The 16,192-nt window shown below is 33.9% G+C and overlaps 2 protein-coding genes across 5 annotated transcripts in view; one reads left to right on the top strand and one right to left on the bottom strand.

Moving 5' to 3' along the window:
- l(1)G0020 (RNA cytidine acetyltransferase l(1)G0020) overlaps positions 1-8,785 on the bottom strand; it is a 77,314-nt gene extending 68,529 nt beyond the window's left edge. The window contains exon 1 of the mRNA XM_081739148.1: positions 8,554-8,785. Within this exon, the coding sequence (XP_081595274.1) occupies positions 8,554-8,661 (108 nt within the window). The 5' untranslated portion in view covers positions 8,662-8,785. The remainder of the gene's footprint in view (positions 1-8,553) is intronic.
- Positions 8,786-9,544: 759 nt separating this feature from the next.
- Positions 9,545-16,192, top strand: part of bon (tripartite motif-containing protein bonus) — a 115,980-nt gene continuing 109,332 nt past the window's right edge. The window contains exon 1 of one of the 4 annotated variants that reach the window (XM_081739151.1): positions 9,545-9,648. The gene's annotated coding sequence lies outside the window, so the exon portion shown is untranslated. Of the gene's footprint in view, positions 9,649-10,222; positions 10,680-16,192 lie in introns of those variants that run through there. The other 3 variants (XM_081739152.1, XM_081739149.1, XM_081739150.1) reach the window with 3 other exon arrangements.

The raw sequence follows: 16,192 nt of genomic DNA on the forward strand, positions 1-16,192 counted from the left end.
GTGTCGCAAACAGAGTTGAAATAGATAAATATAACTAGGATCTTGTAGCGGAAAAATAGTTTTTGAATTAACAGATATATTTTTTGTGCCATACTTATGGTCAAATACAGGAAAACACCAAACAAACACAGAATCGTTTAAAAAACAGTTGGAACGTAAGCTGAGCCTCGTGTGACTTCACTAGGATTAACAAGTGATAAGCAGCAATAATCAGAAAGCTTGTTACAAACAATCACAGACTTATTTCTTCTCTTCTTGAAGGTATAGGATCAGTGAGGGTAAGTTTGAGAAAGATTTCAGAACTTTTCCACGTTACTCAGCTTACATTAGTTTTAAAAGCAGCTAACATAGGCAGCAGTTTATGATGTCAATAGAGTAACAATTTGCTGCTAAGAAATTTCCTGTTATCTCATAAGTTGATGAGTAAATGTTAAATTTGTGCTGTCTCAATTTCTCCAAAAGGATAATTATACCAAGCTTCCTGTATCTCATATTGAGGTATGAAGTCGTCCAACTATGAGACAAAGAAGTCTTCGTTATTTTGCGTTTCTTACATAAAGATATACAAATATTTGGCTGAACTATATGAAAATAACTAAGAAAGTGGAAATAGCTACTGATGTTATTCTAACATTTTTGTGACTTGACTATGATAGGCCTATACGCTAATAGCCTATATTAAATAGTTTCAAGATACAAAACAGGGTTATGAAACAAATTTAGACCATGTTCTAGGTTCTTCACTTGAAAAAAACTTAGGCTACTTCTATTCCTTTATGTTTTAGTATATTGATTCAACAAAATAATGTAGGTCTGCAATTTCGAAAGTTATTAAGATACAAGATTATAAGACTACCTAAACTACAGAATACAGCTTTTTTGAAACTTAACACACTAGGATACAAAGGTGAAAGAGGTGAAAGAAAAAGGGTGTAAGAACTTGATCATATTTTGTAGGTATGTGGATGACTGTCTAGGCTTGTGGAAAGGGACTAGGAGACAATTAGAGAACTTCAAAGATAGTGTGGAAGATAAAGAGAAAGGCATAAGCTTGGAAATGGAGTTGGAAGAAAATGGAAGAATAAACTTTTTAGACATGACCATAATAGAACAAGGAGAAGGCCTGGTTACGAGGTGGTATCAGAAAGAGTGCTCAGCGGGAGTGTACTGCCATGAGAGGAGCGACGTGGATAGGAGTACAAAGAGAAATTTCATAACAAATATGATAAGAAGAATAGAAATGATGGAGGACGAAGAGGAAGGAAGGAAGGAAGGAGAGCATACAGAAATTCTACAGACAGTTAGAGAAGAACGGTTACAGCAAGAAAGTTAGAGAAGGAAGAAGAACGCAGGAAGAGGAAGAGAGGGAGAAAGAAGAATGAAGAGATGAGAGTGGAAAATGGCATGGCATAGAAAGTATGGGAGAAGAAACGGAGAAACTGAAGAATTTATTGAAGAAAGGAGGGGTCAGAACTTATAGAAAGAGTGGAGAAACTTTATTAAGATCAATAAAGAAGAAGAATAGAAAAGGAACTAAAAAGAATAATGAAGAGGAAGAAGGGGTCATTTACAGGGTATGGTGTGAGGTACAGGGTATACTGCGATATGTCATATATAGGAGAGACAGGAAAGAGAACGAAAGAAAGGATAAAACAACATGAAGATGATGTTAGGAAGAAAAAAGATACCAATGTCATATACAAACATGTTAAGGAGACGAATCCCGCAATTAATTGGGATAAGACGGAAGTATTGGAGATGGAGAAAAGAATGATAATAAGGAAGTGGAAAGAAGCGGATTGGATAAAGAAAGTAGGAAGAGATAAACTGATGAACTGGACAGGGGGCTTACCAATTAATGAATCATGGCAAGGAAGTTTGAATAACATAGAGAAAAAAAAAAAATAAATAAATAAAAAAAAAATTAAAAAAAAAATAAAAATAAAAGGCCCTTATAAGAACCAAAAATAAAGGAAGTGATTAATTGGAAAGTGAATACGAAGACTTATAGGATGGGCTGAAGGCCTCGGTAAATAAGAAAAATAAATAAATAAATAAATAAATAAAAATAAAAAAGTACAACAATGACTCTATGTATGACTGTTAAAAGAATTTAAAATTTTTTTATAACAATGAATATATATATGACGGTTAAAGAATTTAAACTCTGTTATAACAACATTTATATATATGTCTGTATTTTCATTAATTTCGATCGTGTCTGAAAAAGGATATGCTAGATATCCGTAACAGTTACAAATTATAATTTAAAATAAAGTAAAGTTTTAAGCTTTGGTCAGTGTCTCTTTTGTTAAAACAATTAATCCAAAGCCATGAATAGTCTTACTAGGATACAGAGAAAGATTTCAGTTATTTCTCAAATACATTAATCTAGCATTTGTTTTATAATTACCCTGCATATAAGCAAAATGAGATACAACTACAAGAGAAATTGTAACTCTGAAACCCAAATTCAACTTAACCTATAACTGCTGACCTACCAGGTTTCCACCAATACCCATTGATTTTACAACAGTGATACTACTACAGGAGTAGATATAAAAGTTAATGATAGGATTTCAAATTTCAAAACTTTTTTTTTTTTTTTAATGAGTTTGTTAAAAAAAAATGGTACATCCGAACTTTTGTATACTGAAACTTGAAAATGTAGACAGAGCATTGTGAAGGATGTTATTAAATATCTGCGTTCTTAATTTGTATTTACCAACAGTGGTTGAAGGCAAGTGAGGGGTGTCTCATAATTACCCTCACTGACCCATGGTTTTTATTGAAAAAACTGTTGTTTTTTTTAAAACCAGGTTTATTTGGTTTAAATAATTTCCTGTATATATTCATATCATATATGGACAGAAATAAGTTTGTTTCGTCTTGGCGTTATTATGTAAAAACCGGGTTATGTTGGAAGGGGCCACATAACCTTAAAGCGGAATCCAAACCGCTTCTCGCCTTACATCCGAGATAAATTGTCCTCTATTTGAACTCGAAACCGGGACTAATTGGCCACAAATACGATACGTCTGCCGACTCACGAAGGACTCATGATAAAAATACGTTGTTCTGACCTTTACATACTTGTTAATATAAATGTCAAGAGTCATTTCAGAAGGACAAGAAGATAAACAGTTGCACAATTGAAATCATTATAAAGAATTACATATGGACAATTTCAAAATACTGTAATAGTCCAAGTTTGTTTACAACGACTTTTATTAGTACAAGTTAAAGAACTACAACGATGTAATCTGCATGTCAGTAAGAAAAGTGAATAATGATACTTATTGACTTAGTGACTTATTTGAGTCCACTTTGGCTCTGACCCATTTATACATAAATACTACCAAAGATACTTCTGATTTCAATAAAGGCCCCTCGTGGGGTTTGTATGACCCCCCCCCCTACGTACGGTATTTCCATGTATTTTATCAATAGTTAACATAATTAAAACGAAACAATATTTAGAATTTTTCTTTGATTGCACTTGCATTACAATAATAACAAACTATTAAAAAAACTCACAGAAGAAACATTCATAAACTTACATTTAAAAAAGCAGAAACTGCTATAGTAGTATAATCTCTTTGAGTAATAAATGGGGAATTAGGTCTGAATATAATACGAATAATGTGCGGGAGTGAAACGTGATAACCCACAGATGTGTGTTGATCAAGATTTTACGAACACTTACATCTTTACGACATATTTCGGTTTAAACCAGGTTTTTTTTTTTTTTTTTTTTTGAAAAAAAAAAACAGCTGGCTTAAACCACCTTGGTTTAAACCAGCCAACCCTGGCTAGCAATGAAAAAAATATCGAGATATTACCTAAAAATTCTTAACTTGTGACATACAAATGCATAATTCAACATGTAAGGTGAGTGTTTTTATACCATTACAGTATTTTGCGTTATCTTTATTTTTGTATTACACCACCGTCGCAGACGCGCCTGCTTAATAAGGATGCATCCTCTCGCTAACGCTTGGTCTCCTTGCTGCAGTACTACTTCCTTTAGATAGCATTTTTGATTTTTTAGTGCCCACCTAGCACAAGTTAGTTAATGCCCTCTGCATATGAGTTCTTATCGTGTACTACTTAAACTGAAGCTTTCCTAAAGTGAATCTGCACAGATGAATGGGGTTAAGTGCTGTAAAATCGGACCAATTTTGGGAGATTTACAGGGTCAATTGAAGAATTTATTTAAGTTTCTAACGAAGAATGAGTGAAAGTCAGGTGAGGGAATAGTAAAAGTTAAGAAGGTGATTGTTTTTAATGCTGAGAGCGGCACTACATATGGAGGCAGATGGAATATTTCGCGGAGAGGTACACTTCTTATGATATAGTTGTTACCTTATACATCGTATAATGTAACATGGCCCGGAAGTTTTGGGCAACCAGTGTATATATGAATTCTATATTTATTAAAATTTTATTTTAATATATATAATTAAATCAATGACTCGATTTGAAGTAGGTCGCGAAATTTGCGTTAAGTTCCTTGAACTACTGATTTTAGTATATTTAGAGGGAAATATATGGTAATATATTTACATTGAATAATTATTTGTATATTTAGCTAAAATATAATATTATTTTAGGAAATAAGGTAATTTCTGGTCGTTTTTAATCCTTTCCAATCAATTTTCATTCATATTTTGGCTTAGGGGATCTTCAAAAGAATTCACAATTTTTTATTTCAAAAAATCTTATTGAAAATTTTCATTTGTAAAGTCAGCCATAGTAGCTTCTTGAAGCATCCCTTTGTTTAATCTAAATTATCTGTGATTGGATCTTCCGCAATCACAGTTGTGGTTGAGATTTTTCGGCTCCTTTGATCTTGAGAGAAATGCCTATCATCGTATAGTTACGTCACAATGAACCTCCAATTAGGGATCTCCTTCCCATTGTCTTTGTCTTTTCCAGAAGCGGTGTTTAGTGATGGACGTACGATAATCTCAGTCCATAAAAAAACGTGAAAAGAGAAGTATTTAAAGGTTACGACACTAAATAATTGATACCTTTGATGTCTTTGGGCAGTCTGTGTATACAGAGAGTGTTTTGCTGTGCTCAATGGACGATGAAGCTACAGTTGTGAGAGCAAAATTCATACGTCAGGGTGTGAGTGGCTGACGTAAGCCATTGTGTTGGTACAGTTCAATTGCCCGGTTTCGAAGGAGAACTTCAATATTTTTTGGAAAACACCATGTAATCGCTCGGTAAGAGGCGGTGGTGTAGAATATTGCTTCAAGAATAACAACAATCATCAGACGTAGGAGGGAAGTATTTATTAGTTTTTCCATGGAACATATCAAGTAAGTTATAGACGATAGCATCAAAATTATTGTTGTTTTCGGCCACACTAACCTGCTAAATTTCGAACCTCTTTCGGATTGAAAAATGTGTTATGTTATTGGTGTTGTGATGCCTTATAAAATGTTCTAAACGCTGCGTAGTTTTCCCTAAGTTGTACATTATACAAACTCAACGATGTAACATAATTCACTCGTTCAATGGAGGGGGGGAGGATTGTTCTTTTGGAGTTTCAGTGTGGACGTTTGTTACCAACAGTCCATGAAATGTGTATACTTTCGAGTACATACATTTCACCCCAAAATTATATCTTGAATATGTAATCTCGTATATATTTTTTTTTATTTATTATTTTTCCGTACTGCTATATTACTAAATTAATCCATTCTCTGGTTTGTGCTTACCTTCACTGTAGTTTGAATACGATGAGACAAAATGTATACAAAGTTTCGACTCACATCGATAACAAGGGTGCTTGCATAGCTATTGCTAATGGGAGATACTCTTTAACAGTGAAATATCCGTTTTGTGTTTTGGAAATTCCCTTAATTAGCAAAACAAAAGTTCAGTTTTGAAACCTTATGCAGATTTTTTTTTTCTTTTTATTTTATTTAAAGAATTGGTAAGCTGACTGAAAATGTTCTGTACGTCCTTGGAACCGGCTGTGCATACTATTCTATGAATATGTCTGACAAAGTGAATTTTCTATGTGTTAGGTTAAGTTAGTTTTAGATAGTTAGGCTAGGGATTAGGTTAAGTGTAAATTTTGATTTGAATTTTCTAATAGGTATTTTCTTTAATGTCAAGAAAATGATTTATTGTTGTGGAAGAAAATGTGAATAGGTCTGAGCTTATACAAGAGGTCACCCTACTGGTATAAATCCTCTGTGCCAGTCCCACTTTACACAACCTTGACCAAGAGAAAATACTAAAGAAAGAAAATTAGTATGCACACAGCCATGGAAAATAGTACGTGTGTCGTATAGTGTTTTGTAATAAGGTTTTTTTTTTTTTTTCATTTCGTAACAAAATGTGATGACATATGATTTGTTTATAGTCAATGGAAATTAAAACACATGAAGGTTACCCACGAGATGTGGAGAGAAAATGTCATTCTAATCAGTTTGTATCCAAACAAGCTTATTCATTCTGCTATGTCAGGAATTTTCCTCAATTTCCAACCTTTGCGATTTTTTTTTTAAATATGTATTCTCCTGTCATTTCTTATCATATAAGAAGTTAGTGTAATAAAGTATGCGAGTCGAAACAAAATCTTTCATTATCCAGTGCAAAGCTAAATCACTTAAATATATGTAGTAAAGTAACTTCAATAGTATTGTTAGTACTCAGGAAGTAAAGTGTTTAAAGCAGTACGTGAACAGTGTAACGAAAGTAAATCATAGCGTCTTGAAAGTGTACAGAATTGATTTCACTTAGTGTGACCGGGGTTGGAATCACAGACCTGCCAGAAAATTTCACTCCGTTAATAAGATCAACTAAATTCACTTTGGCATTCAGGTTTTTTGAAATTCCATCCCGTTGCGCGATTTAGATTTGATTCGAGAATTTTTTTTATCTGGGTTAGTAAACACAAACATTTAGATTTTCGAAGCATTCACCGTCAGTTTCACTCTTGGGTCAGTATCTTGTTCTGTCGGGTTGTGGTTTGTAACCTTATCTCTTGATGGGATGCAGGCTATGACCTGCGGATCGGGATACTGGACTGCGAGTGAGAATGAGGGAAGCTTAGAAAACTTCACATTTTGGGACGATTTGAGTTCTACTTTCCGGAGATGATTGGTGTAGTGGATGGGTAACTGAGTGTTGACAGCTTGCCCGTCTGGGCCCGGTGGGTTCGCGTTCAGCAATCAGTGACACATTCACGCAACCATAGTCTTAAGGAAAGTGAACGTCATACAGAAACACAATATCAGTATCATCATCATCATTTTATTTTATTTTTTTTTCATTTTTGTTTTACATTTTATTCATTTATTTTATATACTAAGTTTTTTTTTTTTTTTTGTAAAATAGTGGCGCGGGCGCGTGTATGTCAAGGGTGTGAGTTACAAAGAACTATTCAAAAATAACGAGCGACAGTTAAGAAGCTGTTGTACACGATTTCCTTCTTGAAACTGCAAAAGTTTATGAGCCTCAGCTTTAAAGAAAGTGACTTCTAACTCAACGGCAATGTATTTCTGCAAACTGTACCGAAGCTGTATTCAATGTTTACAAGTGAAGCGTTACTAGTATGGAACCTTGACAACTGCTATTGAAATTTGGGTGCACTTTTACTATACGGATTCGCACAATGTAAAATGTACAGAAAATTTGGGCATTCCATTAATTTGACAATTTTGTCGAGAACAAAACCCAACCAACCCCTGAGGGGCTTCTAACCCATCTCTACTACTACTTATATTATGGAACCGTATAGTAAAACTGCACAGAAATTGTATGATTGCCAAACCCAACATGTTTTCACTATCCTCGGTTAGGCGTATAGCCACCGTCGTTAATGCGCTTGCTCCGTGCTACTGCTTGGGCCCACCAGCCTCACTCTGCGCTGACTCGGTTAGATAGCATTCATGGTTTTTAATGGCAACCTAACACAGTTTTCTGCACTAGTTTTTATGATCCAAACCTAATGTAACAATCTAACGTAACTTAATGTAACCCAACTAAATATAACCGAATGCAGTAGCTACATTTTGGTACTTTTTTCGATTTTTAAATTGGTCCGGCGATACAACACTAATGTCGATGGGTTATAGTTAAGGAGCCGTACTTCCCATTTAGGGAAGGACGAAAAACGCCATACTTTCAGGAATTATTCATTGACTATCTAGGATGTTAAAAAGTAGGTAATATACTGAGTTCTTGCCCTTGTACTTAGGGTGTTTAGGTAGTGCAACAGTAAGATGTATCCTCGTGCACGGGAGATGAGAAGTAGCTGTTCTTAACTATTACCTGTCGATGAATGATGGGAGTCCACTCCAAAAAATTATTGTTTAAGATGCAGAGAGTCGATTTACCGAAAAATAAGAGCACATGCAATGAATTTATGCATGGATCCATACAAATCTGGAGCAAAAGTTCCCAAGAGCTTGTCTATCTGCAAGATCCTCTATTCTAGACTACACTTTAATAACAAGTATAACACAATTAGAAACCACATTATTGTCAAGTATAAGTATAGCATACATGCCAAAAAAAAATTTTACTTACTTGATCTCTCCCTTTATCACCTACTACAACAAACATCGTTCTGTGGCCTAATTTTACACCATTTTCAATAAGTGTTCTTATTCTATTGTCTATTTTCTTTCTAACCATTGTTTACTTTGTAATAAAATTTTGCTTTCTCTGAATCTTCTCTCGTTTATCTTTCTTGTAACTTGAAGTGCACAGGATTATATTACTTGTGTATCAGAGTGCGCGTTGCAACCTTCAATTTTTTCGGACTTACCTATGTTACCACAAGATGGTGCATAATTAGCTATTTATGCGAATTTATAACTTGAAGAATCAGATTGGTCAATATGATTTCAGGAGACAACGGATCTGACTTCTTGTCAGGCTTCGCAAACTGCGAAGGAAAACAGCGAGAAAATGCAATAAGAGTGATAATAACTGCTATGTCAACTATCGAAAACAAAAACGCAATTTTTGTGTTGCATTGAGGCAAAATTTTACAAAATGAGGCCAACACTGAAATTTTTAAAAATCTGATTTCAACTAAATAATGAGAGGTCATCCATCTTATACACACACCAGAAATATAAGCGTATAAAATCACTGTCATTAGTTGCAATTGAACGTGGTAATTTACGATAGTAATAGTAGTTAATTAAGTTACTTGTATGCTTCACTTCAGATGTGTGTAACACTTGGGTTCAATTCTCATTGGGAGGTCGTATAGTTTGGATTCCAAGTTAAGCTGTAGATCCATGTCTCATATAGCACCCCTGCTGAAAGAGACACTAAAAAGCTTCACTTCGAATAGTCGTCCTTATTGACGGTATATAAAACAGTACCAAATATGGATTCAAATAAGTTCTCTTTATATTCAGTTGACCCTTATCAATCTAGCAATTTACTTATGAGATGTCTAATAAATGAAGATTGAAGTTAATTTTAAAAATATGTATTGTTTAATTTAGCTTTTCCATACCCATGTTGATATTTATATTCTATTTAGTTTTTGATGTGAAGCATTTCTATTGTATACTTTCATATGAAGATGGATGATATTAATTAGTTCCCGTATCGATTATAGGTGGCACTCGTGTTGTGTAGTGCTTTCGTTTTCGCGGTTATAGGGTAAGATTTCGATCCATATATTTTTAGTATGAGAGAATTAATGCTATAATTGTATGCAAATCTTTTATGTATGTAATTTACTTAAAGGTTCCAATAACTGGGATGGTCTACGTGGGCTTTAACATTGAAAAAATACCTCTAATGTGCAGTGGTGGCTTGATGTTCATTATGAGGGCAAATGGCTGCCAACGTAACAGGGATGTAATAAAAGATAACGTAGAAAAAATTGTATAGTTGCTTGGAAATTTATATTTTTACTTTTTGATATGTTATTTCATAATTTTCGTACAAATGTTGAAATGATGTTCAGTTAAGCTCTCCAAGTTAGTATAATTCAGTAATTGAAGGACAGGTTTCACCCCACTTGAATATATATTGTTGACAGGTTAGGCTGTATTCAGCAGTTTTTTAAGAATCAAATTTTCAGCTAATTTCCTAACATAAAGCTTAGTAAGTATACAGGAATTTAGAACAAAAAGTAAAATTATTAGCAGTTGCCACAAAAATTAGCTCTGAATTGAATGAAATATATACTTTTTAAAAGCCGCTTCGAATGTTTATGAGTTTGTAGACCGAGGCCATGAATTGATAAAAGAAAGTAGAAAGTTGATTTTTTGCATTGTATTGATAAACGTATGAATTTTTGGCCTTTCTCTTTCTTCGTAATGGAAACAACTAGAAATACAAGTAGCTTATGCAGTAATGCTACTATTGAAGTGGAATCTGGAAACAATTTTTAATTGTAATATCGTTTAGTGGTATTTGCCCGTCCTTGATTTTGGACTTGTTTTTTTATATATTAGAATATAGTTCGTCTTTCGTGTACAACATGCATGCAGTGGTTTAAAAGCTGATTTTTAGTATCTTTTCATTTACAACATCTATACCTCCAGTGACAAATGCAGTACTAGGATATTACAAAATGGGAGCCGCCAGATAATGAGTAAATAGGCTATACTATTTCACATAAATTCTTCTTTCGGCTACAAAGAGTACCATTTCTGGAATTACTAAACAGACTCTTGTCACAGGTACGTGTGAAAAGCGGTACCGGTAAGAACGATTTTTTTTCGTACAGGTTACTTTTGGTGCACTAATAGGAGGAATTGTTGATAAATTATAATTTTTTCACTTATTTCTTTCTTATTGTTCCCTGAACATTTGTGATCGGCGACATAAAAATATCTGACTTGGTATAATAGATAAAATTCAAGGGGGCCACCAGAAGTAATTGTTGAAAAATTACAATTCTTCTACGATTTTCGTACAAATGCAGCTTCTGAACGTATTGCATAAAAACAACAGTGCAAAAAAAAAAAAAAAAAAACAACTTATGCTACGTGGCCACTAAAAAGCACTAATGCTATTTTACCAAGTCAGCGAAGGACGACGGAGGTGAGCCCGCGCGGGGGTGTGTCCGGAGGGTAGGCGCGTCAGTGATTGTGGGTATATGCTCAAGCGAGGGTAGTTACAATAAACTTTTTTTTTTTTTTTTTTTTTTTTGTGGAAAGATGGAGTTTCAATAATACTTGTCATGGGGAAGGTTTTAGAACACGGGAACCCCCTTTATAAAACTAATGAAATATATTTTACGTGCCTTGTTTTGATTTCGTTCCTTAATCTTTTCTTCCGGTATGGACTTTATCTTTGAAATATATCATCACCGAAACCAAGAACACTGAACTTCAGTCTTTGAACAGTCATTACCATGTTTGTTTACCTCCGTACTAGGGTGGAAAAAAAAAAAACATTTTTGATTTTTTTAAAAATTTAAATCAAATCTTTCTTTTCGCGTAATACAAGTCACGAACTGAAGATAAAACATTAGGAATTAATATTAAAATGTTAATTATGCCATTTAAGTGAAAGTATTGGACTTGAATTTTGAATTGATTGCGAGTTGTTAACTTAATTTCAGTCCCAAGTAGAGATGCAAGGGTTCGAAAAAAAAAAAACTTTTTTTGGGGGGCTCGGTCTTTTCTGCTTCGCTTTTTTCTTGGAAAATTTTGGGCTTTTTTCCAAATTGTGCTTTAAACTGATAAAGCAGGTTTTGTTTCGCTTCTCTACAATACAAAAACTCACTTAAGTAGTAGTGGATGCAGATAATAATACAAAACCTGGAAAATAAACATGAATTTCGAAAACATATTGCAAACAATTTTAATTCTTAGCACATTTTTATTATGAATCCCAAAAAATTAATCCATGTATATAATAAGTTGCACTTAAGTTTTAACTTTCATATGCATTATAAGCAGTATTTTTTTTTTTTTTTATTGTGAATTAAAAATACAAAAACAGGGAAAAACTGTTACATGACATACAAGATTTATTGTACTATGTGTGTGAGTTCAAACAAATAACACATCGGGAAGATATACTTACTGAAAAAACGCACAAAACAAATTTAAGTTTCGACGCCGTAGCCTTCTTTAAAGTAACATGTTCTTCTCTTTGTTGATTACGTATATCAAGTGGCTCAAGTGGTACAACGTTGGCTTCGCATTCGGGAGATCATGGGTTCGATTCCCGCTGCCGACCATCCTGACGGGTTTTCCAGTGTTTCTCTCAGTCCTGCCAGGCAAATGCCGGGATGATACCTACTTTAACAGTCCCTGGCCGATACCTTCCCAAATCCTTTCCTTGTTGTTGTTAGCATTGGCGTAACTACGATATTTTCCTTTGGGGGGCATGGCCCCTTAGTTCTGAAAATTGGAAGAATCTTTTAGAAGACTTTGTTATAGTGCTTATATATAATGTATATATATATATATATGTATATATATTCTGAGTCCCCCTTTCCCCGCACTCTTTATAAAATCTTCACGTTAGTTAGTTCTCCTAACACGAGATTGTTATGGAGAACGAAGTCAGTCCCTGGGGACGTATTTATTATCTTTTAGTTGTTTATAATTTTCAAAATTTTTGAGTAGGTACTGGCTTACCCGCTAAAGCCGTTTCAGCTCGTTTGATTTGTTTAGGCTTAACGTCCTTCTGTAACAGCGAGGTTATGAAGGATTGGACATGTTACTTAAAGTGACATCTGAACCACTACTCGGTTTCCGGCTGGGAGAAATTTTGTGGGCTCATCGGGAACCCTTAATTACAAGGCGAAAATTAGATTCATCGAACACAGACAATTCCTATATATGTGAAAATGTCACTATAAAATTCACACGATTTGTGGCTTTTTTTTTTTTTTTAACACTATTTAAGAGAAAAAAAGCGATCTGTTTTAAACCAGCCAACTCTGCTGTTGCACCAGTGCTAGATGTATACTTTTTACAAACCACGTTTTTGTACAGTAACGTTTTTAGTTGTGAAACATGTATTAGTATTATTTTATAAAATAAACTTCAAAAGTATCAGTACTTCAACTTAGCTTTAAGTTAAAGTTTTTAGAATATAAGCTAATAAGTGTTGCCAGCCGATTACAAGTCTGTATGATATATTTTAAACCCATTACTCTACTAAACCCTTTATTCCCACAAGTAAAAAAATAAAAAAATAAAAACCGTATACTTGTATTTTTCAGAAGAGTACAGGCTATTAATGAAAACTCTAGTGTTTCTTTTGAATTTTTAACAATGAACCCATTATCATCCCAATCTTATACTTTGCCAGGTGCTTTACAACAATAATATCTATTTATGGAATTAATTTCAAAATTTTAAAATATGTGCTTTTTGCAAACTTTTGAAATAAAATTTTTATTCTGATTTTGAAAAAAAAAAAATCTGTATTAGCCTATATGTTGATGTACGCCACAGGAAAGGGCATGAAAAATGCTGTAAAATGACACCTCAGCCAGCTCAATCAGGAGAGCCGCAATTCCAGTTTCAAAATACATTGAACATATTGTTGTTTTTAATTTATATAGCCTTATCTACAATACCGGTTGATATATAAAGATGAAATTTGGTATTTTTCTTAGTCTATATGAATAGTATCCTTGTACAAAATTTCATGACAATCTCAGACGGTAAGATAAATTTTCTCTTCAAATTGTTGATTTGACCTGGAACGGCTCAATAGCTATTTCACTTCGAGTCTACGATTTTCTTCATACTAACAGGGTTAATGGGACCCAGGGATTTACTCCGTTGTCCATGGCACCTAATTTTTTGTGCATGAACATATTTTTGTTTATCGAATGGACTAGGTTTGATTCCCATGTCCGGATGACAGGTTCATGTCCCTTCCTTGTGAGAACATGATAGTTGTTGACGAATAACGTACTCTCGCTCAGAATTGCGCGAGTAAAACAGTAATAGGAAATTGAGATTTCATAATTAGAGTAGATTTAGGTAGTTATTTAGTAGCAGCTGAATATAGGGGAAATACACAATTTTAAGCAGATTTATGATGTAATATATTTTCACTGAACTGATACGTGACAGTCTCGTGTTAGAAGAACTGCATAACTTGAAGAGCTTATAATGAGTGCGAGGAAAGGGAGACTCAGAATTTATTTATATATATATATATATAAGCATTATAACAAGGTCTTCCGAAAGATTCTTCCAATTTTCAGAACTAAAGGGCCATGTCCGCCCCCCTAGGAAAATAGTTCCACCAATGAGGGAAGAGTATAGACACTATTAAATATGTCGAATGCAAGCATCACTAAAATTGGTATGCGTAAATTGAGGTAAACTAATGACATTATTTTCGTCCAGTAGAAAAATTCTGGGGAGGGCAAGCTTTGCTTCTAGGGGGGCCGGCCCTCCCTGGCCCCCCTCTAGTTCCGCCTATGTTTGTTAGATATCCAGTATAAAATAGCCTCTGAGCTGCATCTGGTGATTATTAAATAAATAAACATCATTCCCTCGTCAATCTGTTCTAGCCTACAAGTTGATTATGTCTGATTTCCGAGTCTTTTATAAACATTCGTACTAGAGTAACAATGAAAAATAATCATTGTTTTATTACAATTCAACGTATTACTTTAAAAGACTAGAAAAATGCAATCTTTGTATGGAACGCTCAAAAATCACCTAATTTGTTAATGCACCTCTTGCTTCCGCCTTTGCTACCCCTACAGAAACTTCTTTGAAATGGAACAGAAATGTTGAAAATGTATTTTCTATTCATTTATTACATACGTAATAATCTGTTATCACCTATCAGGTGCTTCGAACCTGCAAAATCGGTAAAGTCCCAAATTCTGTAATGCACTGACTGTTCCTTAAGCTTGTTTAGTGTCAGGAAAATAACTGAATTTTCTGTTCATGGATCATATGCGTAATACTGTTCATCTGAGCGTTTAGTTTCCAAGGCTCTGGAATATATATATATATATATAACCACCATCACGGTTTACCCAGTCCTGAAGGTTTCTGAATTTTTAACAAGAATTCAGCATGTCATTACGGAACTTTCCCTTTAAAAAAGAAAAACTACAAAATATATTAAATCAAATACAACATGAGTGAGTGGTTAGCTTTTCCGCTTTTATTGGGAAATCCGGGATTCAGTCCCGCATTCGACCATTCCGACAAAAGTTCTTAATTCCATCTGTGAATGTAGAGATAGTGCGTGTACTGTGATTTCTGGCTGATTTCATTTCTTATGTTTTAAATTGTAGTTATTACTAATTACCAGCAATGACGGATTTGCGAAAGAGCTTAGGGTGGGGGTTTCTTTCGGACTGAAGGCTGTTCTCCTCAATTACGGAATTTCTAAAACAAACGAAATTTTAGTTAATGTCTTTACTCATAAACTTCAAGCTCCCCTCAAATGAAAATCAGGCATTTTTAGAAAAAAACTAACCATTAATAAGAAAAAACTCTCCCAAAACACTTTTCTAAATCCGTACTGATTATTTGTATAAAATGGTATTCAAGGTTGGGTGCTCTGACGGATATATTGAAAAACATAAGTTTATCTATGTGCTAGAAACTAGAGTACTAAGCTCTAAGAAATGAAACACGAATAACTAAAAATGAAATGATCTAAAGAAGAAAAAAAGTCGATAACTCAGAAGTTAAAGTTATATAACCTCTCAAATTGCTCTAAAATACTACGTACTTAATGTTTAATTCATAAAACGTGCTCCATCCATCATGATGGTGAATTCTAGAGGTAAATTTAGGCATTTAGGTCATGAAATCTTGTTTAACTATAGAGTATACTATAAGAAAGCTATTTAGACAGAAAAATCATGAAAATGAAAAAAAGTCAAAATTTCCGTTTTTTTCCCTAAAATGCCGGCTTTTTATGTAAAAGAAAAAAAAAACATCAATTCAAAAAAGCCGGCTATTTTACATCTCTAATCCCAAACAATGTTTCTTAAGCACTAAGGAAAAAGTACGGCGACGTTTATCAACATACTTTTTTTTTTTTTTTTTTTTCACAGAAATTATTCATATTTGGCAGGGGCATACCTAAAAGAAACGGAACTAGCTTGCGGCACGTTCGCCTAAAGTTATAAAATCTAAAAAAGATTTAAGTTTCGGAGAGGGCATCGGACCCCTTTATAAATACGCCCCTATTATTGGGAACAAACAGACAGACGCGCACACAAAAGAATTTTCGTCTTAAA

Source organism: Thermobia domestica, chromosome 14 (assembly GCF_964235325.1).
Source record: "Thermobia domestica chromosome 14, izTheDome1.hap1.1, whole genome shotgun sequence".
NCBI lineage: Eukaryota > Metazoa > Arthropoda > Insecta > Zygentoma > Lepismatidae > Thermobia > Thermobia domestica.